General features: G+C 42.3%; 1 protein-coding gene across 1 annotated transcript in view; it reads left to right on the plus strand.

The window, feature by feature from the left end:
* The window catches only part of crbn (cereblon), a 51,788-nt gene that overhangs the window by 15,445 nt on the left and 10,562 nt on the right, over positions 1-25,781 (plus strand). The window contains exons 3-9 of the mRNA XM_070895147.1: positions 4,393-4,595; positions 7,692-7,841; positions 11,479-11,641; positions 18,055-18,117; positions 23,204-23,288; positions 23,680-23,795; positions 24,313-24,377. Of these exons, the coding sequence (XP_070751248.1) occupies positions 4,393-4,595; positions 7,692-7,841; positions 11,479-11,641; positions 18,055-18,117; positions 23,204-23,288; positions 23,680-23,795; positions 24,313-24,377 (845 nt within the window). The remainder of the gene's footprint in view (positions 1-4,392; positions 4,596-7,691; positions 7,842-11,478; positions 11,642-18,054; positions 18,118-23,203; positions 23,289-23,679; positions 23,796-24,312; positions 24,378-25,781) is intronic.

The raw sequence follows: 25,781 nt of genomic DNA on the forward strand, positions 1-25,781 counted from the left end.
CCTTGCAATAAAAGCCAACATTCCATTTGCCTTCCTGATTACTTGCTGGACCTGCATATTAACTTTTTATGTTTCATGCACAAGGACCCCCAGGTCCCTCTGTACTGCAGCATTTTGCAATTTTTCTCCATTTAAATAATAATTTGCTTTTCTATTTTTTTCTGCCAAAGTGGATAACCTCACATTTTCCCACATTAGACTTCATCTGCCAAATGTTTGCCCACTCACTTAGCCTGTCTATATCCCTTTATAGATTTTTTGTGTCCTCCTCACAGTTTGCTTTCCGACCCATCTTTGTATCATCAGCAAACTTGGCTACATTACACTCGGTCCCGACATCCAAGTCATTAATATAGATTATAAATAGTTGAGGACCCAGCACCGATCCCTGCGGCACCCCACTAGTCACTGTTTGCCAACCGGAAAATGATCATTTATCCTGACACACTATTTTCTGTTAGTTAGCTAATCCTCTATCCATGCTAATATATTACCCCCAACCCCGTGAACTTTTATCTTGTGCAGTAACCTTTTATGTGGCACCTTATCGAATGCCTTCTGGAAATCTAAATACACCACATCCACTGATTTCCCCCTTATCCACCCTGCTCGTTACATCTTCAAAGAACTCCAGCAAATTTGTCAAACATGATTTCCCTTTCATAAAACCATGCTGACTCTGCTTGATTGAATTATGCTTTTCTACATGTCCCGCTACTGCTTCCTTAATAATAGACTCCAGCATTTTCCCAACGACAGATGTTAGGCTAACTGGTCTATAGTTTTCTGTTTTTTGTCTGCCTCCTTTTTTAAATAGGGCCGTTACATTTACGGTTTTCCAATCCGCTGGGACCACCCCAGAATCCAGGGAATTTTGGTAGATTACAACCAATGCATCCACTATCTCTGCAGCCACTTCTCAAGACCCTAGGATGTAAGCCATCAGGTCCAGGGGACTTGTCCGCCTTTAGTCCCAATATTTTACCGAGTGCTACTTCATTAGTGATTGTGATTGTATTAATTCCTCCCTCCGTATAGTCCCTTGATTATCCACTATTGGGATGTTTTTAGTGTCTTCTACCATGAAGACCGATACAAAATATTTGTTCAACGTCTGCCATTTCTTTGTTCTTCATTATTAATTCCCCAGTTTCATCCTCCAGGGGCCCAACATTTACTTTAGCCACTCTTTTCCTTTTTATGTACCTGTAGAAACTCTTGCCATCTGCTTTTATAGAATGACCCCAAACTGCAATGAATATGTTGTTACGTGCTTCGTGACTTGAGATGTTTGCCATAATTCACTGCTGGCACTGACCTCTATCAACTGTCAGTTTTCAAATGGGGGGAAAAGAAACTTAATCAAATTGGTTGGTGTGGAAATAAGCGAAGTGACTGCCACCTAGGCAATTACATATTATCACACAGTACCAGGTGATGTGTTTCAAGGGCTAAAGCCTGAGTGTCTAAACAACATGCTCTTGCTTCCACTCCCCTATGCCCCTTTTACAAGACCACCACTGTGCTGATTCTGAGCATTCTGAGACCGTTGACACAAACCAGACCTATGAAAGGGAGGTGAGAACTTCTGTAAGACAGAGATAAGTTAGGCACCAAGACCGTAAAACCTGCAAGGCAATAGGGGAAATAGATGGATTGTGTGAGCTTCTTCACATGTGCACCAGAATTATGGGGTATAAAGATAGGACCCCCACAGACAGGGTTAGTGGTGACCTGGGACCCCCACAGACAGGGTTAGTGGTGACCTGGAACCCCCACAGACAGGGTTAGCGGTGACCTGGGACCCCCCACAGACAGGGTTAGCGGTGACTTGGGACCCCCCACAGACAGGGTTAGCGGTGACCTGGGACCCCCCACAGACAGGGTTAGCGGTGACCTGGGACCCCCCCACAGACAGGGTTAGCGGTGACCTGGGACCCCCCACAGACAGGGTTAGCGGTGACCTGGGACCCCCCACAGACAGGGTTAGCGGTGACCTGGGACCCCCCACAGACAGGGTTAGCGGTGACCTGGGACCCCCCACAGACAGGGTTAGCGGTGACCTGGGACCCCCACAGACAGGGTTAGCGGTGACCTGGGACCCCCACAGACAGGGTTAGCGGTGACCTGGGACCCCCACAGACAGGGTTAGAGGTGACCTGGGACCCCCACAGACAGGGTTAGCGGTGACCTGGGACCCCCACAGACAGGGTTAGCGGAGACCTGGGACCCCCACAGACAGGGTTAGACCTGGGATCCTCACAGACGGCTGTTGGTCCTAGGTCTAAACCTAATAGAGGAACCTCGGGCTAGGAGTCTGAAGCTAGCAACCGGAGCGGAGTCTGATCAACTCCTGGGATCGGGTAATATAATACTCAGTAGAAATACAGCTTTTGCATTACATGTGTGTAACCTTAAGGTAGTGCTAATAAATTAGTTTGCCTTAAATTATAGTCATTTGTGTCTTTGTTCTGACCAATCCGTGAACCTTATAAGTTAGTTGCAAACCTGGAATATTGTGTTCAGTTATTGTCTCCTAATCTGAAGAAGGACATTCTTGCTATTGAGGGAGTGCAGCGAAGGTTCACCAGATTGATTCCCGGGATGGCTGGACTGTCATATGAAGAGAGACTGAATCAACTGGGCCTTTATTCACTGGAGTTTAGAAGGATGAGAGGGGATCTCATAGAAACATATAAAATTCTGACGGGACTGGACAGGTTAGATGCGGGAAGAATGGTCCCGATGTTGGGGAAGTCCAGAACCAGGGGTCACAGTCTAAGGATAAGGGGTAGGCCATTTAGGACTGAGATGAGGAGAAACTTCTTCACTCAGAGAGTTGTTAACCTGTAGAATTCCCTACCGCAGAGAGTTGTTTTTGCCAATTCATTGGATATATTCAAGAGGGAATTAGATATGGCCCTTACAGCTAAAGGGATCAAGGGGTATGGAGAGAAAGCAGGAAATGGGTACTGAGGGAATGATCAGCCATGATCTTATTGAATGGTGATGCAGGCTCGAAGGGCCGAATGGCCTACTCCTGCACCTATTTTCTATGTTTCTATGTTACTTGTTCAACCCAGTCGAACATTTAGTGAAATAGTCAACAGCTGGTGCTTTTCTTTGTGATGTAATTTCAGTTGAAATACAATTTTTATTTCCACTTTTTCTCCACATGATTTGCATCAAATTGGATCAAAGAAGTAGGAAGCAAACTGCATTGAGAATGAAGAAATTGCAATTCAAGATTGCAATTCAATCATTTGGAAACACCAACTCTTAATTTGCTCAATGTTTCTATAACAATCATCATAGAATAACACAGATGGCCACTTGCCCCATCGTGCCTGTGCCAGCTCTTTGCAAGAGCTATCCAATTAGTCCCACTGCCCTGCTCTTTCCCCATATCCCTGTAAGTTTTTCCTCTTGAAGTATTTATCCAATTCCGATTTGAAAGTTATTATCGACTTTGTTTCCACCACCCTTTTCAGGCAGCGCGTTCCAGGTCATCATAAGTAGCATCCTCTTTCAGTCTTTCTTTTCAAAGAGGAAAGACGCAGGATAGTCTATCTTTCCTCGTATATTGTTCCCATAATTCTGAGATCATCCATGTAACCCTTATCTGTGTCGCCTCCAATAACTCTACCTTTTTTGAAATAAAGAGAACAGAACTGCACGCAGTACTGCTGGTGTGGTCTGACCAGAGCCCAATGCAGTTTTTAAATAATCTGTCTGGATTTATATCCCTAATTATGCATCCCATTGCAATTCTCCTTTGCAGTGGAAACAATGTAATAATGCAAACATTATTCTTGGGAGTTATAAATGCATAAAGCTTAAAATCATAGAAAACTGAAGTACGGTGTACCATTGAAGTTGATTTTCTCAGCCTCTGTGTTCAGGCTGACATGATAAATTATTTTGATTTATCCTATTAAGTAAAGCATTATAGTCTGACTCCAGTGACTGACTTGGTAAAGGCACATTAGTGTAGAACTGCAACATATAGAATAGGCTCCCATACTCGAACCCCAATCTGTGCGTAATTTATGGTCCCGGATCAGGTGGGGGTATGAACACTACATTTTACTTCCACAACCTTGAACCAGACAGGGGAACAGTGAACAAGGCTTTCTTGCCTTTGACCAACCACTTCAAAAAGTTGTGTGTATCTGCAAACTTGGGACGTCTTACTACATTAAAGGTGCTATACAAATAAAAGTTATTGTTGCAAACTGAAAAGAAAATCTAAATTTCTTTATGCATAAACATTTGTCAACAACTATCTTTTACTGTTCAATTTTGTGATTGAGTACATTGAAAAAACATGTAGTATTTAAGAATATAAATTTACACTTAATATATAATCAGCTATTTTTTTTTCTTCCTCAGTACTTGGGAACCGACATGGAGGAGTTTCACGGCCGGACCGTGCATGATGAAGATAGTTGTCCAAACATCCCAGTTCTCCCTCATATTGCAGTTATTCTTATTCCTGGGCAGACGTTACCATTGCAGCTCTTTCGTCCTCAGGAAGTATCCATGATGCGAAACCTGATTCAAAAAGACAGAACATTTGGTGTCCTTGCCTACAGGTTAATTTCTTCCACATTCAGTAAGCTTTAATAGCTGATCACTTTTTAATTGTTTAATGGGGATCCATAAATTGCAGAATAGATGCTTTACTTTACTTGGGGTGGGTGGGGGAGGCCAATGAAATGAACAGTGGTAAACCAGTACAGTACACTGACAACCTAAAATCCTTTCACAAAATTATTACTGAAAAAGCAGGCTAATATGGTAGTTCTTCCAAAACATTGAAAATCTTTATATTGCTGATCAAAATTATTTCTGCTACTGTGCTTAATATTTTGTTTCCCAGATGAACCACTGTATTTGCACAAGATATTGGCCCTGAAATTCTGGTCGGAGGCTTCCGCGCAATTGCCTCCGACCAGAGAATTTTTCCAAAAGTACCTGGCGGTCCCAGAGGAGCGTGGGATTCCGGTGGGGAGGCCTTCTCTTCCCGCGCTGTGAAGCGGGCTCCCGTCCTTCAGGTTCCCACGCAGAAGGTGCAGTCGCGCTCAACCAATCGGGTAAAGTATTCAATTAATGGCAATGGGAACTCCGTATCTGAGTTCTCATTGCTATTAATTGAGAGAAAAAAAAACAAACACAACACCAATTTAAAATAAAAACACCTCACACAATTTAAATTAATTGAAATTAAAGTTAATAATCTTAGAAAAAAATTGACGTTTTTTTAAATTATAGTTTAAAATAAATTTAACAGCAGGGTTTTTAAAAATAAAATGTATTTTTAATTTTATTTTTTAAGTTTTAAATGTGTTTTAAGACTCTTAGCCTGTAAAAGTAGGCTATGTGCTTAACAGATCTGAAAAGCCGATTTTCAGCGCATGCACATTGTGCACTGAAAACCGACTTTTCCGATGCCTTCCCAGGTCCGTACACACTCCGTACGGACCCAGGGAAGCTGGAATTTCTGGGCCATAATCTACTTTTGAAGTTGCATATATTTAGTGCAGCCCCTTACCACAGAATAATTTCCACGTTCTGTGAGCTTTAATAGCTGGCAAGTTTTTCATTTATTTAAGATCTTAATGCAGAAATTTATAAAACTAGCGCAAATGTCATTTGAGGAAAAAAATGAAGGTACGAATGATATTCAACCTTGCAGTTACATAACATCAATCAGAAATTTTCCAAAGTGCTTCACGTACAAAGTTCAATGACTTGTGTAGGCAAACAGAGCAACCCTTTTTTACAAGTAGCAAGATCCTAAAACAGCAACAAGATGAACAACCAAGTGAGCTTATGAGGCTTTTTTGGTGGTGGTGATTGAAAGAGGAACATTGGCCAGACTGGGGTATTCCTTTTTCCTCTTCAAATGGTGCAATGGGATCTTGTAATTACAGAACAGGCAGCTAGAGCTGCGATTTTATTTCACATCTGAAGAATGACAGTGGGACTGCTTCAGTACTGCATTGATGAGTCAGCCTAATTAATGTGCCCATAATACTGAAATAAGGCTTGGACTTGGCATCTTTTGCATCACAGGCAAGTGTGACCAACTAGGCCAACTGACACGCACAAAACCAATGACTCTGATAATGGGGAATAGCAGTCCCTTTGCACATTATAGGGAAGGCCACTAGTTTTCTGTTATCATAGAAAAACAAATGGAATTGTGGAATGTGATCCCCAACAAACAGGTAAAAGTTTCAGAATCCCATGTAATTGGAACAGCATTTGACTTGTTCACCATATACCAGTGTCCTTGGCTTTTTCAAATGATAGACTGGCAGCGGTAAACCAAGTGCGAGGTTGCACTTGCGTTACAAGTTTTGTATCAATGCGTCGTTTTTTTCCACAAAATTGTGCATTGTAAATGTGGAATATTTTCTGCTGTGTTGTGTAAATTAATATCCGTTTTGTGAATGCATTGTGCCTAAACATTTGCATGTACAGCATGGACTTCATGCAGCTCGCTGTTTCATGAAACCTTGACCAGCATAAACTTTTGTAGGTTATGCACATAATGGTGACATTTATTTTGTGCCATACTGGTAACATCAGGAGTGATTCATTAAGGCTGGTGAATGGATATTATAAGCAGATGTGACACAAAGGGCTGGATTTTAACACCCAAAAGCGGGTGGGTTGGCGTTGGTTCAGAGGTAAAAAATTTTAAAATCTCAAACCCGCCCACTTCGCGTTTAATGGAGGCGGGACAAAGGACGGGCAGCCAATCTTAGGCGAGTTGGCAATTGAAATATTTTAATGAGGCTGGCAGCCTCTGATTTAACTTGTTATACAGGTTTAACTAGCCTGCTGGGGTTCTTTCTTAGGCCTCGGAAACCTGGCAACTGAAGGGAGGCAAGGACAGCTTCGGGGAGAAGATAAATGCCTTTACGGCACTGCTTGTGATTCGGGAGAAGCAGGAGTGTTTCCTCCCAGCCCCCCACAAAGAAAGGCCTCTGGGGATTGGACCTACCTAGACCGGCCTGCTCTGGAGTCTTGCCGCCCAACTGGGAGCCAAACATGCCAGTCATGTTGACTTTCGGGCGAGGAACCTGTTGAGGGCAAAAGACAAATGCTGTGGAGTTAAAAATCCATAGCATGCAGGCAACCCCGTATTTTCCCAGTTTCCCGTCCGAAACTCCACCCACCCATGTAACCCGCCCCTGTCCAGACCAAATTTCTTTATCTACTGAGATACCTGTGGACATACTTCAGCAATTGATCCATTACTTTTCTCTCCCACTCAGCTGGATAAAGGATGTTCCTGCTGTGGAATTGAGCCATTCCATTTCAGGCACCCAGTGTCGGCTCAATTCACCTAGGACCCTTGTAGCCAGAGGAGACCTGCGTTCCATTGATTTGGGCAGATTTTGAACCCAGATCCCCGAGATGAAAGACCACTGTGATACTCGGTTTCTGCTGCATTACTGCAATGAATATAGTTGAACAACCATGAACTGCGTCATATGCAAACTTCTTGAATAAGAATGTTTAATAATAGTGAGCATTTTGATATTCTGAGCAATTGATACATTTATCTTGCTGCCCATCCTATGGCTAAATTGACTTTGTTTCTACATAAGACATTTTTGCTGAATGGAAATAAGACACCCATTCTACTGTCTTAATGTTCACTTCTTCTTTCCTAGTGATCCTTCTGACCGAACTCCAGAGTTTGGAACAACAGCAGAGATTTATGAATATAGGGAGGAACAAGAATATGGTATTGAAACTGTAAAAGTGAAAGCTATCGGACGTCAGAGGTTTAAAGTTCTTGAAACAAGAACTCAAACTGATGGGTAAGATGGTCACTTTCAGGTTGCCGAACCACTTTTGATCTTTGTCTCCAATGTTATATTTGTTCAAATGCAGTATGATTAGTACTTGAACAATACTTTGGGTGCTAAGAGCAAGCATTGGTATTGTTAAATGTCCTGTTTTAATCATGTTAGCTCCGTTCTAAATGTGTGGAATACCCCCATTAATTATCAACTACCTTTCAGTGCAATAATCCTTTTAATTTACAAATAAAAGATGCCCATGCAAACCTTACCACTGCAATAATTGACTGTGTACATGTATCTAATAAGAGTTTCCCTGATGATGCACTTGGTTAGGGCAGTAATGTTCAGGCTTGATGTGCTGATCACCAGTGGGGCAGAGGAAGGAGTGCTGGTATTATTGTCAACAACCCTAGGTTAAGAAATAGACTATTCGCCATAGTTCCCACTGCTGATTGCTGTCCAGTTGTTTCCGCATCTTGGGAGAGGATAGGATTGGCTCCCCACGGATGAAGAGCCTATTGACTCACTAGCTAGTTCACCTAAGAAGGTTGGCCATTTGAATGCAGCCAATGCTTGTGGAGCCATACCCCACTAATTAGTTCATGCTTTCTTGGAAGAGAGGGACAATGTGACGAGAAAATTGGCAGCAAAGGGAGGAAGAGATAAACCATGCTTTGTGGCCCACAGTAAGTATATGGTGTATAATAATATCCTGCTCAATCTTCAGTGATAGGTGCTTACTGATAAACTTTTGTTTGTAGATGGGCAGATCCTTTCTCCTATCTCTGGACAATAGAGCGAGCGTTACTCTAACATGTGAAGTATAACCAGCTAAGAAGGAAGAAGTATTACTTGTCTTTATTTTATAGTAATGGGTACTTTTTCAATTGACTGCCACCAAATTTACACCCCCTCTCTTCCCAAAAGCTCATTTGCAGGTTGTTTTGGTGCATATTTTTCTCAAATGTTGATTTCACAGGTGAATTGTCTTTACTTGATACTATAATTTTTATATATAGGGCACTTGTTTCAAAGATTGTACACTTGTTTTTACCCCTTTAGTCTTTAATTCTTCCTCCTACTTTTATTCTCCATGAATTGTTGACCGTTTTCCCCATTCCAAATCTCAGCAGCTTTATGGTTAATATACAACAGCAACTTTCATTTATATCGTGTCTGTAAAGTAGCAACACATCCCAAGGTGCTTCACTGGAGCATTATCAAACAAAGCTTAACACCGACCAACACGAGATATTCGGGCCGATGACCAAAAAGAGGATGGTTCTAAGGAGCGTCTTACAGGAGGAGAGAGAGGTAGAAAGGCGGAGAAGTTTAGAGAGGGAATTCCAGAGCTTGGGGTCACTGCAACTGTAGGCAGGGCCGCCAATGGTGGGGCAATTAAAATCAGGGATGCAAGAAGGTAAAAGGCAAGAATTGAGGGCTGTAGGGCTTGAGCTTGCAGAGATGGGGAGGGGCAAGGCCATGGAGGAATTTGAAAACTAGAATGAGAATTCTAAAAATGAGGCATTGCTTAACCGGGGGCATAGGTGATGGATGAACAGGACTTGGTGCGAATTAGAATACAGGCAGCAGAGATTTGGATGAACTTAATTTATGCAGGGTGGAAGCTTAGAAGCTGTCCAGGATTGCGTTGGAATTAGTCGAGTCTAGAGGTAACAAAGACATGACTAAGGGTTTCCGAGGCAGATGAGCTGAAGCAGCAGCAGAGTCGGGCAATGTTACGGTCATGGAAATAAACGGTCTTAGCGATGGTGTGGATATGTGGCCGGAAGATCATTGCTGGGTCAAATAATGACATCAAGCTTGAGAACAGTTCGGTTCAGCCTCCGACAGTTGCCAGAGAGAGGCATGTAGTTGGTGGTTAGGGAATAAGAGTTTGTGGCGGGGACCGAAGACAATGGCTTCGATCATCCCGATATTTACTTGGAGGAAATTTCTGCTCATCCATTATTGGATGTCGGACAAACGGTGTGACAATTTAGAGACAGTGGAGGGATCGAGAGGTGGTGGTGAGGTAGAGCTGGATGTCATCAGCGTACATGTGGAACCTTATGTGGAACTATGATAAAGTGAAACATCCCCCTCCGGCACCTGGGAATCCTTGGCCCAAGACCACCCAAAATGGAGGAAGAGCATCCAGGAGGGCGTTGAACACCTCGAGTCTCCTCGTTGAGAGATTGCAGAAATCAAGCGCAGACAGCGGAAGGAGTGTGCGGCAAACCAAACACTCCACCCACTCGTTCCTTCGACCACTGTCTGCCCAACCTGTGACAGAGACTGTAATTCCCGGGCTGGACTGTTCAGCCACCTGAGAACTCTGAGTGAAAGCAAGTCTTCCTCGATTTCGAGAGACCGCCTGTGATGATGATGGCTGATGTGGAACCTGACGTTGTTTTCAGATGATGTTGCCAAAGGTAGCATGTGGATGAGGAATAGGAGGAGGCTGAGGATAGATCCTTGGGATACCAGAGGTAACGGAGCAGGAAGAGAAGCCATTGCAGGTGATTCTGGCTACAACTGGATAGACAAGAATGGAACCAGGCATGTTCAGTCCCACCCAGCTAGACAACGGAAGAGAAGAGTTGGAGGAGAATGGTGTGGACAACCGTGTCAAAGGCGGGTTGAGAAGGACCAATGCAGTAGACTCGGCGAGAAATTCATTTTTTGGTGATGGCGGTATTTTTTCGTCAAAAATACCTCTTGCTACAAGGCCTAAAATTCAGGCTTCAATGCGCCCAGCGGTAAAAATCAGCGTTGCACGAGGATTTGTGGCGCAAACCGCGAGTTTTTTGCAACTTTTCTCCAAGGCCGATACCGCTGCGAGAGGCGCCTTGGAAGGGCGGAAAACACACACACAAATTAAAAATCATAACATTCACGACACTTAACTATCGAATCGCTGAAAAAGAATTTTTAAAAATAAAAACTTTAACTTGCCTTTTTTGCAGGCCTTCGTACCTACCGCTGTTCCAAGGGCTGCAACCCAGGTTTTTCCCTGGCGGTTTTGTCAGCCTAACTACGGGTGCGCTGTGAGCCCAATTTTTGGCAAAACGTTATTTCGAGTCTTGCACGCCGGCAGTCTGTTCCCCAGCGGTACTTAAAAACTGCCAGCACAAGACTTCTCCAAATTACCCGGTTCACCGTTTTTCGCCAAAAACGGCGAAATATGGGGGGGGAAAACGGCGCATGGTTGGCAAATTTTTAGCCCAATATTCTTTGGTCGTCCTTGAGATGCTTTTCAAAAGGAAGCATTTGGAGCACCAGGTTGCTGCCGAGCTCTGGTACAGAGTACAAATTACCCAAAGCTGGTGGTGTCACTGCTTTGCCCCTTGGGTATATAAGATGCTATTTGTGTTTAACTTCAAGCAGTTTCATTTTATTTTCCTGAAAATTTATATTTTTGTGGCGATTTAAATTTTGCTAATTAGTTCTGAAGCAATCTCCAGCCCTTCAAGAATTAATGCTACCACTTTTATACCCCTCACTTTTTAAAACCCTGCCTGAGTGTATAAAATGGCAAAGCTCTTTCTCTTTCATTTCCCTCCCTCGCCCATTCTCCGATATATAGAATATCATATCAATAGAGGCAATTTATTGTATGTTAACAAGTGCTACTTTAATTTGTTCCTAGAATTCGAGTGGCAAAAGTTCAGATCCTGCCAGAATGGGTCCTTTCTTCGAGCATATCAGGAGTGCAGCTTAATTCACTTAACAAACTTCAGATGTTTGTCTCCAATAAGCCCCCTGCATGCCGGTTAAAACAAGCTCAGAGATGGTGGCAGAAATATCAAAAGGTTGGTCTAAAGATATCACTAACAAGCAATCATCTTCACCAGTAAATGAGAAGCATGTCTCAAGATTTCCTCAAGATTTAGCTTCGATTAATAACTGACTTTGTGCAGATATTGATCTAGTATTCAAATTGAAAAATAGCTGTTTCCGGACTGTTTAAGCCTACAGGAAATGCAACTTGTGATACTGTTTGAATATTGCATAGAAACAGGCCAATGCCGGTGTTTATGCTTCACACCAGCCTCCTTCCACTCTTCCAATATGTCAAGGAACCAACTAGAGAGCTGGCCATCCTAGACTGGGTCTTGTGTAACGAGAAAGGATTCATTAGCAATCTGGTCGTGCGAGGCCCAATGGGGAAGAGTGACCATAATATGGTAGAATTCTTCCTTAAGATGGAGAGTGACACAATTAATTCAGAGACTAGGGTCCTGAACTTAAAAAAAGGAAACTTCGACAGTATGAGACATGAATCGGCTAGGATAGACTAGAGAATGATACTTAAAGGGTTGACCGTGGATAGGCAATGGCAGACATTTAAAGATCACATGGATAAATTACAACAATTGTACATCCCTGTGTGGTGTAAGAATAAAAAAGGGAAAGTGGCTCAACCGTGGCTAACAAGGGAAATTAGGGAAAGTGTTAAATCCAAGGAAGAGGTATATAAATTGGCCAGAAAAAGCAGCAAACCTGAGGACTGGGAGAAATTTAGAATTCAGCAGAGGAGGACAAAGGATTTAATTAGGAGGGGGGAAATAGAGTACGAGTGGAAGCTTGCAGGGAACATAAAAACTGACTGCAAAAGCTTTTATAGATATGGAAAGAGAAAAAGATTAGTGAAGACTGATGTAGGTCCCTTGCAGACAGAATCGGGTGAATTCATAATGGGGAACAAAGAAATGGCAGGCAAATTGAACAAATATTTTGGTTCTGTCTTTACTAAGGAAGACACAAATAACCTTCCGGAAATACTAGGGGACCGAAGGTCTAGCGAGAAGGGGGAACTGAGGGAAATCCTTATTAGTCAGGAAATTAGGGAAATTGAAGGGACTGAAGGCCAATAAATCCCCAGGACCTGATAGTCTGCATCTCAGAGTACATAAGGAAGTGGCCCTAAAAATAGTAGATGCATTGGTGATCATTTTCCAACATTCCATGGACTCTGGATCAGTTCCTATGGATTGGAGGGTAGCTAATGTAACCCCACTTTTTTAAAAAAGGAGGGAGAGGGAAAATGGAATTATAGACCGTTTAGCCTGACGGTGGTGGGGAAAATACTGGAATCAATTATTAAAGATGTAATAGCAGCGCATCTGGAAACCAGTGACCGGATCGGTCCAAGTCAGCATGGATTTATGAAAGGGAAATCATTCTTGACAAATCTTCTAGAATTTTTTGAGGATGTCACTAGTAGAGTGGATAAAGGAGAACCAGTGGATGTGGTGTATTTGGACTTTCAAAAGGTTTTTGACAAAGTCCCACACAAGAGATTAGTGTGCAAAATTAAGGCACATGGTATTGGGGGGTAATATATTGATGTGGATCGAGAACTGGTTGGCAGACAGGAAGCAGAGTGGTAATAAACTGGTCCTTTTCAGAATGACAGGCAGTGACTAGTGGGGTACCGCAGGGTTCTGTGCTGGGGCCCCAGCTGTTTACATTGTACATTAATGATTTAGACGAGGGGATTAAATGTAGTATCTCCAAATTTGCGGATGACACTAAGTTGGGTGGCAGTGTGAGCTGCGAGGAGGATGCTATGAGGCTGCAGAGTGACTTGGATAGGTTAGGTGAGTGGGCAAATGCATGGCAGATGAAGTATAATGTGGATAAATGTGAGGTTATCCACTTTGGTGGTAAAAACAGAGAGACAGACTATTATCTGAATGGTGACAGATTAGGAAAAGGGAAGGTGCAACGAGACCTGGGTGTCATGGTACATCAGTCATTGAAGGTTGGCATGCAGGTACAGCAGGCGGTTAAGAAAGCAAATGGCATGTTGGCCTTCATAGCGAGGGGATTTGAGTACAGGGGCAGGGAGGTGTTGCTACAGTTGTACAGGGCCTTGGTGAGGCCACACCTGGAGTATTGTGTACAGTTTTGGTCTCCTAACTTGAGGAAGGACATTCTTGCCATTGAGGGAGTGCAGCGAAGATTCACCAGACTGATTCCCGGGATGGTGGGACTGACCTATCAAGAAAGACTGGATCAACTGGGCTTGTATTCACTGGAGTTCAGAAGAGTGAGAGGGGATCTCATAGAAACGTTTAAAATTCTGACGGGTTTGGACAGGTTGGATGCAGGAAGAATGTTCCCAATGTTGGGGAAGTCCAGAACCAGGGGTCACAGTCTAAGGATAAGGGGTAAGCCATTTAGGACCGAGATAAGGAGAAACTTCTTCACCCAGAGAGTGGTGAACCTGTGGAATTCTCTACCACAGAAAGTAGTTGAGGCCAATTCACTAAATATATTCAAAAGGGAGTTGGATGAAGTCCTTTCTACTCGGGTGATCAAGGGGTATGGCGTGAAAGCAGGAAGGGGGTACTGAAGTTTCATGTTCAGTCATGAACTCATTGAATGGCGGTGCAGGCTAGAAGGGCTGAATGGCCTGCTCCTGCAACTATTTTCTATGTTTCTATGATACCGAGTTGAGGAGAAATTTCTTCATCCAGAGAGTGGTAAACCTGTGGAATTCTCTACCACAGAAAGTTGTTGAGGCCAATTCGCTAAATATATTCAAAAAGGAGTTAGATGTAGTCCTTACTACTAGGGGGATCAAGGGGTATGGCGAGAAAGCAGGAATGGGGTACTGAAGTTGCATGTTCAGCCATGAACTCATTGAATGGCAGTGCAGGCTCGAAGGGCCAAATGGCCTACTCCTGCACCTATTTTATATGTTTCTATATATATGAAAGGGAAATCATGTTTGACAAATTTGCTGGGGTTCTTTGAGGATGTAACGAGTGGGGTGGATAAGGGGGAACCAGTGGATGTGGTGTATTTGGATTTCCAGAAGGCATTCGATAAGGTGCCACATAAAAGGTTACTTTCTGCACAAGATGAAAGTTCATGGGGTTGGGGTAATATATTAGCATGGATAGAGGATTGGCTAACTAACAGAAAAGAGAGTCTGAATAAATGGGTCATTTTCTGGTTGGCAACCAGTAACTAGTGGGGGGCCTCCACTATTTACAATCTACATTAATGACTTGGATGAAGGGACCGAATGTAATGTAGCCAGGTTTGCTGATGATACAAAGATGGGTGGGAAAGCAAATTGTGAGGAGGACACAGAAAATCTGCAAAGGGATATAGACAGGTTAAGTGAGTGGGCAAAAATTTGGCAGATGGAGTATAATGTGGGAAAATGTGAGGTTATCCACTTTGGCAAAAAAAATAGAAAGCAAATTATAATTTAAATGGAGAAAAATTGCAGTTCAGAGGGACCTGGGGGGGGTCCTTGTGCATGAAACACAAAGTCAGTATTCAGGTACAGCAAGTAATCAGGAAGGCAAATGGAATGTTGGCCTTTATTGCAAAGGGGATGGAGTATAAAAGCAGGGAAGTCTTGCTGCAACTGTACAGGGTATTGGTGAGGCCACACCTTGAGTACTGCGTACAGTTTTGGCCTCCGTATTTAAGGAAGGATATACTTGCATTGGGGGCTGCTCAAGAGAAGATTCACTAGGTTGATTCTGGAGATGAGTAGGTTGGGCCTATACTCATTGGAGTTCAGAAGAATGAGAGGTGATCTTATCGGAACATATAGGATAATGAGAGGGCTCGACAAGTTGGATGCAGAGAGGATATTTCCACTCATAGAGGAAACTAAAACTAGGGGGCATAGTCTCAGAATAAGGGGCCGCTCATTTAAAACTGAGATGAGAAGGAATTTCTTCTCTGAGGGTTATACATCTATGGAATTCTCTACCCCCAGAGAGCTGTGGAGGCTGGGTCATTTAATATATTTAAGGTGGAGATAGACAGATTTTTGAGCGATAAGGGAATAAAGGGTTATGGGGAGCGGGCGGGGAAGTGGAGCTGAGTCCATGATCAGATCAGGCATGATCGTATTGAATGGCAGAGCAGGCTCGAGGGGCCGTATGGCCTACTCCTGCTCCTATTTCTTGTGTGTGTAGTCCAATGTTCTATACGTGTTTAACATAAATTCTCTGCTTTTAAATTCTATCCCTCTAAAAATTAAACCCGGTTTGCTTATTTATTGATCTGCGTCACTACATTGTGATTTATTTATCTGTGTACCCCCAGATTCCCCTCTCATTTAGGCACTTATTTTCCAAGGAGTATATGGCCCCCTTATTCTTCGTACCAAAATATACCACCTCACACTTGTCTATATTGAAGTTCATTTGCCAATTACATGCTCACTCTGCAAGTTTATTAATGTCATCTTGTATTCTGTCACAGTCCTCTGTATTAACTACAGCTCCCCCCCCCCCCCCCCCCAAATTTGATGTCATAGAAACATAGAAATTTACAGCGCAGAAGGAGGCCATTTCGGCCCATCGTGTCCCACCGGCCGACAAAGAGCCACACGGCCCTTGGTCAACAGCCTTAAAAGTTACATATAAACCTATGAACAATGACGGAAAGGCAAAGAGCACCCAGCCCAACCAGTCCGCCTCACACAACTGCGACACCCCTTACACTGAAACATTCTCTACACCACCCCAACCGGAGCCATGTGATCTCCTGCGAGAGGCAAAAACCAGATTTAAAAACCCAGGCCAATTGAGGGAGGAAAAAATGTGGGAAAATTCCTCTCTGACCCATCTAGGCGATTGAAACTAGTCCAGGAGATCACCCTGGCCATAATCTATTCGCTGCAGTACTTACCATTATATCTGTGCCGTCCAACAAGAAGTTATCCAGTCTAATCCCAATTACCAGCTCTAGGTCCGTAACTCTGCAGGTTACTGCACTTTAAGTGCCCATCCAATGATCTCTTAAAAGTGGTGAGGGTTTCTGCATCCACCACTCTTCCAGGCAACGAGTTCCAGATCCCCACAACCCTCTGTATAAAGAAGCCCCCCCCTCAAATCCCCTCGTCTGCAAATTTTGAAATTATACTTCCGATTCAGAGTGCAGAACATTTTTGTAAATGGTGAACAGCAGTGGTCCTGCACCGGTCTGAGAAACTACCTTTAACCCCAATCTGTTCTGTAGCCAGCTCGCTATCCATTCTGCTACTTGTCCCGACTTCACATGTTCTTGAATTTAAAAAATCTACGCAAACAGTAACATGGTCAGTTAAGGGTTTTATTTAAATTTGCACGCTGTTTATTCCTTGCACTAGATTTCGGAACAAATGTCGAACGACTACTTTAAATTCTTTCTGTTAAATCACATGCCATGTGTACAAACAAATTTGTTTTGTTCTCATTTCTTATCTGGAATATACAGCACAGTAACTTGCATTTAATGAAGTTTATCCTAGCATGGTGAACTAACTCCAGATTGCTAAGAAAAAATGTATTTAAATAGGAATGTGATTTTATCTGAGTGAACGATGTGGTATATGTGCTATCGTTATCTGTTGGTGATGGGAGATTATTGGTTTGCATCTGCAGTATTTTGCTGAATTTCTAACGAGCTGTTAAGGGAAATGCCAAGCAGAGACCCGTTGCTTTGCTGGTGGGTGAGTCACCCTGGGCTCCTTGTATACTCCTGTCATCCTTTTGAAAGGGCTTGTCTATCTTGCTAAGCTGGAAGCCTTTAAGAACAATACTATACATTATTTAAGAAACTACTTGACCTTTTTTAAGATTATTGCAATGTTGAGGAATCAATAAATTATACATTTAAAAATTAAATCTCTGCAGTTTTGCCATATTAAGCACTTACTGTAGTTTGGCTTAAACACTCATTTAAAAAGAGAGTTTTCTTTAAAGTTAGATGAAATGTTTATGGAGGCTTAAGACAAAGTTGTTGAGCCTTATTCAGTTGATCTAATGGTGGACGTTAAAACTATTTTAGTGCTCTTTTTCATTTGTCAAAAATTGGCACGGCGTGTAATTGATACATTTTTAAACATCGGCAACTGTTGGATACGTGATTGATTTTCAAGCTTCCCCAACAAATGAGCAATTGTGGTGAAGTATTGACTTGTTCCGCTGATTGCTTTTAAACTAGCCAGAGTGGACCAGTAACTGGTCTTCAGCTGTTGCTTTCCCTCCGAACACCCTTCCAATACGAGGCCCGCCTTTGGCACTTCCCCATAGCAGTGTGGTTGAGATCAGCAACTCAGTAATAGTCTGTGATCCTGTACAGTAGACCTCCAAAGCTCGATGTTGCCTCAGTAATCCTAACAACTATAAAAAATTTGTTTTGTGTATTCATTTTACAGAAAGCTTTCATACAAGTTTTAATTTTCATTGCTTGCTCTCTTTAGAGAAAGTTCCACTGTGCAAATCTGACTTGGTGGCCTCCCTGGGTCTATTCTTTGTATGATGCAGTGAGTATAAATCTAAATTTCCTTGGCAGATTTTTGTGGTAATTGAAATGACAGATGTCAGTACTGCAAAGTGGAATGCTGCTTCACTTTAGTTACCAATAGTTAGTGTGAAGACCCCCTAGATCAGATAGACACAGCGTTCAGTTCCCTCTCTGTACCACCAAGACTTCCTTGTGTGCTGTAAGTTTCTATGTCCTATGGCAGCTTTGTGTTTCTGCTTCACACGCCAGCCATCTGCATGTGATTGCTGTGGTGTGGGGTTGTCCCTACTGCAACTTAATTTGAGATGTTCCAAATTTATTTCACTTGTTACAGCCAACAAACTGAGCAGACTTGTCCCACCATTCTGGACAGGCCTTAGCCATGTCCTAGAGCTGAAAGATCGGTGTGCTAAGGCAGTGATGTCCAATTTGTTGTCTGCTAACCAATTGTGGCTTGTGATCTGATCTTATCCAGCCTGTGGAGCTTCAGTGTTTAATCCTTCCCACTGGTACAAACTGCTTATCTGCTGATGTGTTTGTGTTTTTTTTTTAATTCTCAGGCAATGCTGCAGGTTTTCATTTTGGGAGAGCACTGCCTTGACTTGCAGCTCCCACTCTCTCCAGTGATGCTCCCCTCCTTTCAATGGGGACCCACAGTACTGGATTCTCAAGTCAGGTCCAGCAGATCAGTTATTTCTACCAGTGGGTTTTTCAGAGATGAGTGGGGGCTTGTGATGCTTAATTGCAACATTACTATATGGGACAGGCTGGATAGACCAGCTGATCTTTTCCTGTCCCTCATTTTTATATGTTGATCTTGATGCTCTGCTTGCTGATGGCTCTAACTCTGCCATTCACCTGAGCCCCTGTTATGTTACTTTCACTGTCAACAGAAACAGAGAAAGAAAGAGGGTGAAAAGAGTGACGGTGGAGAGAGAGGAAAAAAATAATTTGGAAAGAGACTGATGTGAAGTTAGAGTCTGAAATGAAGGCAGAGAGCGCAATTTGGAGTGTTTATAGTTAATGTTTGCAATATAAGTAATGTTTCTTGTTTCTCACACAGACGTTAGTGTAAATCCACCCGTAATCAACTATTTCAGTGACTGCTTTCAGAAGGATCTGGCCCAATACAGTAAAAGTTTAATCACCTTTGTGCTAAGCCACAGAATCTCCATAAAATTCTTATGATTTAATGTATTTGCTATAATGTTCTGGTTTTATTTTATCTAGTTTCATGTCTGGACCTCAGAAATATATTATTTAAGGGAAATACATTGATCAGGATCAACTGGTTTAAGCTTAGTTGCTAAACACTTTTACAGAAATTGAGAAATTTTCCATTAAATGCGCCAAACCGACGTGTTAATTCACTTTTTAAAAAAGGAGGGAGAGAGAAAACAGGGAATTATAGACCGGTCAGCCTGACCTCAGTAGTGGGTAAAATGATGGAATCAATTATCAAGGATGTCATAGCAGTGCATCTGGAAAATGGTGACATGATAGGTCCAAGTCAGCATGGATTTGTGAAAGGGAAATCATGCTTGACAAATCTTCTGGAATTTTTTGAGGATGTTTCCAGTAAAGTGGACAAAGGAGAACCAGTTGATGTGGTATATTTGGACTTTCAGAAGGCTTTCGACAAGGTCCCACACAAGAGATTAATGTGCAAAGTTAAAGCACATGGGATTGGGGGTAGTGTGCTGATGTGGATTGAGAACTGGTTGTCAGACAGGAAGCAAAGAGTAGGAGTAAACGGGTACTTTTCAGAATGGCAGGCAGTGACTAGTGGAGTGCCGCAAGGTTCTGTGCTGGGGCCCCAGCTGTTTACATTGTACATTAATGATTTAGACGAGGGGATTAAATGCAGTATCTCCAAATTTGCAGATGATACTAAGTTGGGTGGCAGTGTGAGCTGCGAGGAGGATGCTATTAGGCTGCAGAGTGACTTGGATAGGTTAGGTGAGTGGGCAAATGCATGGCAGATGAAGTATAATGTGGATAAATGTGAGGTTATCCACTTTGGTGGTAAAAACAGAGAGACAGACTATTATCTGAATGGTGACAGATTAGGAAAAGGGAAGGTGCAACGAGACCTGGGTGTCATGGTACATCAGTCATTGAAGGTTGGCATGCAGGTACAGCAGGCGGTTAAGAAAGCAAATGGCATGTTGGCCTTCATAGCGAGGGGATTTGAATACAGGGGCAGGGAGGTGTTGCTACAGTTGTACAGGGCCTTGGTGAGGCCACACCTGGAGTATTGTGTACAGTTTTGGTCTCCTAACTTGAGGAAGGACATTCTTGCTATTGAGGGAGTGCAGCGAAGGTTCACCAGACTGATTCCCGGGATGGCGGGACTGACCTATCAAGAAAGATTGGATCAACTGGGCTTGTATTCACTGGAGTTCAGAAGAATGAGAGGGGATCTCATAGAAACGTTTAAAATTCTGACGGGTTTAGACAGGTTAGATGCAGAAAGAATGTTCCCAATGTTGGGGAAGTCCAGAACCAGGGGTCACAGTCTGAGGATAAGGGGTAAGCCATTTAGGACCGAGATGAGGAGAAACTTCTTCACCCAGAGAGTGGTGAACCTGTGGAATTCTCTACCACAGAAAGTAGTTGAGGCCAATTCACTAAATATATTCAAAAGGGAGTTAGATGAAGTCCTTACTACTCGGGGGATCAAGGGTTATGGCGAGAAAGCAGGAAGGGGGTACTGAAGTTTCATGTTCAGCCATGAACTCATTGAATGGCGGTGCAGGCTAGAAGGGCTGAATGGCCTACTCCTGCACCTATTTTCTATGTTTCTATTTAAAAAAACTCTTGAGAGTGGTGTTTCAATATGCTCCGGAAGTGCATTTTCCTAAATCGTTGTCCCAAACTGCGTGCAGTTTTGGTTTCCATATTTATGAAAGGATATACTTGCTTTGGAGGCAGTTCAGAGAAGGTTCACTCGGTTGATTCCGGGGATGAGGGGGTTGACTTATGAGGAAAGGTTGAGTAGGTTGGGCCTCTACTCATTTGAATTCAGAAGAATGAGAGGTGATCTTATCGAAACGTATAAGATTATGAGGGGGCTTGACAAGGTGGATGCAGAGAGGATGTTTCCACTGATAGGGGAGACTAGAACTAGAGGGCATGATCTTGGAATAAGGGGCCGCCCATTTAAAACTGAGATGAGGAGAAATTTCTTCTCTGAGGGTTGTAAATCTGGAATTCGCTGCCTCAGAGAGCTGTGGAAGCTGGGACATTGAATAAATTTAAGACAGAAATAGACAGTTTCTTAAACGATAAGGGGTTATGGGGAGCGGGCGGGGAAGTGGAGCCGAGTCCATGATCAGATCAGCCATAATCGTATTAAATGCTGGAGCAGGCTCGAGGGACCATATGGCCTATTCCTGCTCCTATTTCTGATGTTCTTATATCATGGCTTCTGTGGGTAAATGCTACATCTAGCTATGCTTCTTTGGGGAAAAAAAAATACCAGAGTTCTGACAGATAGTTGACTCCAATAGCTACCATCATTGACACTGTTAATGGAGCCATCTCTAACTGGCTGAGAAGCAGTTAGGGATTCAGCATGTGGTCTCTAGGCAGAAATGCTACATCTTTAATGGAAAATCAGACTAGTCAGACAAGATTATAACACACCATGCCTTGTGTGCCAAATCAGGATGTCCAGCTCAAATTCAACAGCAAGCTGTGAGTCGGTACTTGATTAATTTGCCACTAAAGTAGAAAATACATGGTGCTTCACGATCCGTGATGCCCAATATTTTGATGCAGAACACTGGGAGACTTCCTCAGCAAGGGCAGGTACTAGGACAGTGCGTTTTCCATTTAGGATTTCCAGATGTGATGCGAGTTCCTGATCTGTGTTGTGGTGCAGACAATATGCATATACTCATGAGGAAGGAGTAAATTGAGAGTCAACCAGTACCACAGTCGAGTACATTCTAGTAACAGGTTATAGAATGAGATTAAGAATAATTTGCAAAAAAAGACTTTTTACAGATTTAAATGTTTTTGACTGTATACTGTGCATAAACTTTTTACTGAAAATCTTACTAATTGCATGTGTATGTGCAGTTAAAATCATCAAGCTTGGAGAGTTTGATTACATTTTTACGTTCCATGTTTTTCAGATGTTATACTAATTTCAGAGTATGGAGGGTTTGATAATCTGCCACCTGTTATTGGGGCTTTTTATCTTGTGAAATTAATATCTAAATTCTAAAAGCAGATATAGGAATAATGTTTTAAATGGAAAATTATCAATTTCATTGCAGATTATTGCAAACAAATCATACTTATTGCTTTTTGTTCTTGTATAATTTCCCTCTCCTTTTCCATTTGTGATTGCCTACCATCTTGAAAGTTCCATTGTCAAGAGTGAAGTATTAAATTCACCTGTCTGATTCAAAGCCACAGTTATGACTATTTATCTCATTATTCCAAATAGTGATTCAAAAAAAGATCTGTTGCCAAGTTTAACATTCAGTTGCAGGATAGAGGGAGACGTTGGCTCCCTCTGATTACTCAGCAGCTTTAGCCAGTGAGTAACTGAGACAAACCAGGAAGATTCAAGCTCTGATCCCCATTCTGTATTGTTCAACTGGGCCAGTGGTAGGGACATTACAACTGACCTCAGCTCCTCTGAATTGGGCAGAGGAAAATCGGCCAAGAATCCTATACCTACTTTAAGTACATATTTGTGGAATTTGGGTTGTTGTGGATTAAGACTTGGATGTGATGCTCTGTGATTGAATGGCCTGCTAGCATTCACTGTCCAAACATACTTACTGGCCATTTTAATTAGGTAGCAGAGGCATGTAGGGAACCACTTCTTAGTATGGCATCAACTCTTTCAAGACGAGATGGAAGAGGATTGTTTTTTTCCAGAAATCTTACTTTTCCTGATTTCAGTTCCACAGACCAAGCAGGACATAGGGCAATCGTTGTAAAGGAAATTAATAGAACTATTTGGGAGAGCAGTAATAGTTCAGACCCAGTATTATAATATTCATTAAACAATTAAACACCTGTTGTGTAAAGTATAACCAATCGTCCACTGGTGCATGCAGTTTTTTCCCTTTGTCCATATATAGGAAATACTAATGGAAAGAATGAAGGTGCAACTCCGTGAGTGGGATGAAAACCTCAAGGATGACTCCCTTCCTTCAAATCCTGTAGGTAAGAATTAATTAAATACGTCACTCATCTTGCATTTAAAAAGTCCAAAGTTAGTTTTACCCTTGGATTTAAGAAGCTTTCCTTCTGTAATGCAAATCCAAGTGCAATTTTTAAAAATGCATCTTTTTAACTTAGTTCATGCTTCAGTGGATTTAACTGCATGTTGAAAAGGTTACTGTCATGGTGAGCAATTTCAGATTGAGCAGTAGAAGAAACTGAAATGAAGTTATTTCTGTAGTTAGTCCCAAAAGAATATTCATGGATCTTCTGTTCAGTATCGAGTCAAGATATAATTTGAAATCTGTGTATTGAGAACAAAAAAGGACTGGGGGTGGGGGGGGGGCACTGATTTTGTTATTTCGTAACACAAATTTTTAATTATTGTGTTTAGATTTTTCTTATAGAGTTGCTGCTTGTTTACCTATTGATGATGCCTTAAGAATAGATCTTCTGAAAATTAGTAGTGCTATTCAGCGGCTGCGTTGTGAATTGGATCTGATGGACAAAGTAAGTGTGAACAAAATTTAATTCTACTGTAATAAACTATAGTTGTGCATTTAAATCAGTCTAACTAGTAACTTGTGCTGTACTCCAACTACTGAAACCAAACCATCAATTCTACCTGTATAATTACAAGACGTATAAGTGATGCGTCCCTTCAACTGATATTGTTGAGACCAATGTCCATTCAATGAATCAGATCACCGAACAATGTAACCCGGGACTGGTGCTCACTGTCTTTGGTCACGTGCAAAATGGCCAATTGGGTGAGATGCATGATGGCTGCTGCTGCTACTGCTCTTTTCCAAAGCCTCAAATGAGTTGCAGTTTTCATGAGGGGAGAAAATATTTTATATTCACTTCAGTGCTGTAGTATAGTGTAGTGAAAAGAACAGGAATTGTCATTCAATGTAGTTACATGCAAGACATGAGTGCAGCACATTTGTAATGTTTTTGTCAAACATGCTTACAGCAGAATTCCAAAAATCTTCACCTTTATCTCTAACTAATTTCTGGTTTACAGTGTACGTCTCTTTGTTGTAAAAGATGTCTCCACACAGAAATAACCACCAAAAATGATATTTTCAGGTGAGTTTCCATTTTGATATAGTAGTCACATTAGGATTCTAATTTTATAACAAAGCACGAGATCCTTGGACTATTGACCATGCCAAAGACAGCCATTGCTATGCTATAAAATAAGATAGCGTGGTTGAAATTATGAATATGCAGAAGAAAACATGTGAACAAAATGTTTGGTATTAATGTAGATCTGTTTTGTTGCACAAAAGTTTTCAGCTTCAAATTTATGACACACCATTAATATGATCTCAGTGCAATATTTAATGAATTTGCAATTACTGAAACCTATGTAATTAAGTCCAGTGTACACCTCCATCATCATACCCCAAAGGTGTTTACCACAGAGCCAAAAATAATGTCCTGCCTTCGTTGCTAAACATTGCAATCCATCTGTGTGCTAAACCCCATATTTCATCCCCTACTTCCTCTCTACAGTGTTGCAAGACCAAGCTATTCCCCAATACTGCCAAACACCAGCAGCTTCACCCCAATTCTGCCAAATTCCAGGGTCAGCCCGTGCTACCAAAGCCAAGAGCCATGTCAGTCTTTCACAGAACAATGGATACAACCCTGGAATTCAAATCCCAAAGAACCAGTTTATATAAATAAAATACCTTTTTAAATCAGTGACGCTGAAGTTATTCCATACCAGCCATAACATAGAAAATAGGCGCAGGAGTAGGCCATTCGGCCCTTCTAGCCTGCACCGCCATTCAATGAGTTCATGGCTGAACATGCAACTTCAGTACCCCATTCCTGCTTTCTCGCCACACCCCTTGATCCCCCTAGTAGTAAGGACTTCATCTAACTCCTTTTTGAATATATTTAGTGAATTGGCCTCAACAACTTTCTGTGGTAGAGAATTCCACAGGTTCACCACTCTCTGGGTGAAGAAGTTTCTCCTCATCTCGGTCCTAAATGGCTTACCCCTTATCCTTAGACTGTGACCCCTGGTTCTGGACTTCCCCAACATTGGGAACATTCTTCCTGCATCTAACCTGTCTGAACCCATCAGAATTTTAAACGTTTGAGGTCCCCTCTCATTCTTCTGAACTCCAGTGAATACAAGCCCAGTTGATCCAGTCTTTCTTGATAGGTCAGTCCCGCCATCCCGGGAATCTGGTGAACCTTTGCTGCACTCCCTCAATAGCAAGAATGTCCTTCCTCAAGTTAGGAGACCAAAACTGTACACAATACTCCAGGTGTGGCCTCACCAAGGCCCTGTACAACTGTAGCAACACCTCCCTGCCCCTGTACTCAAATCCCCTCGCTATGAAGGCCAACATGCCATTTGCTTTCTTAACCGCCTGCTGTACCTGCATGCCAACCTTCAATGACTAATGTACCATGACACCCAGGTCTCGTTGTACCTCCCCTTTTCCTAATCTGTCACCATTCAGATAATAGTCT

This window comes from Pristiophorus japonicus, chromosome 12, assembly GCF_044704955.1.
Source record: "Pristiophorus japonicus isolate sPriJap1 chromosome 12, sPriJap1.hap1, whole genome shotgun sequence".
In the NCBI taxonomy this organism is placed as follows: Eukaryota; Metazoa; Chordata; class Chondrichthyes; family Pristiophoridae; genus Pristiophorus; species Pristiophorus japonicus.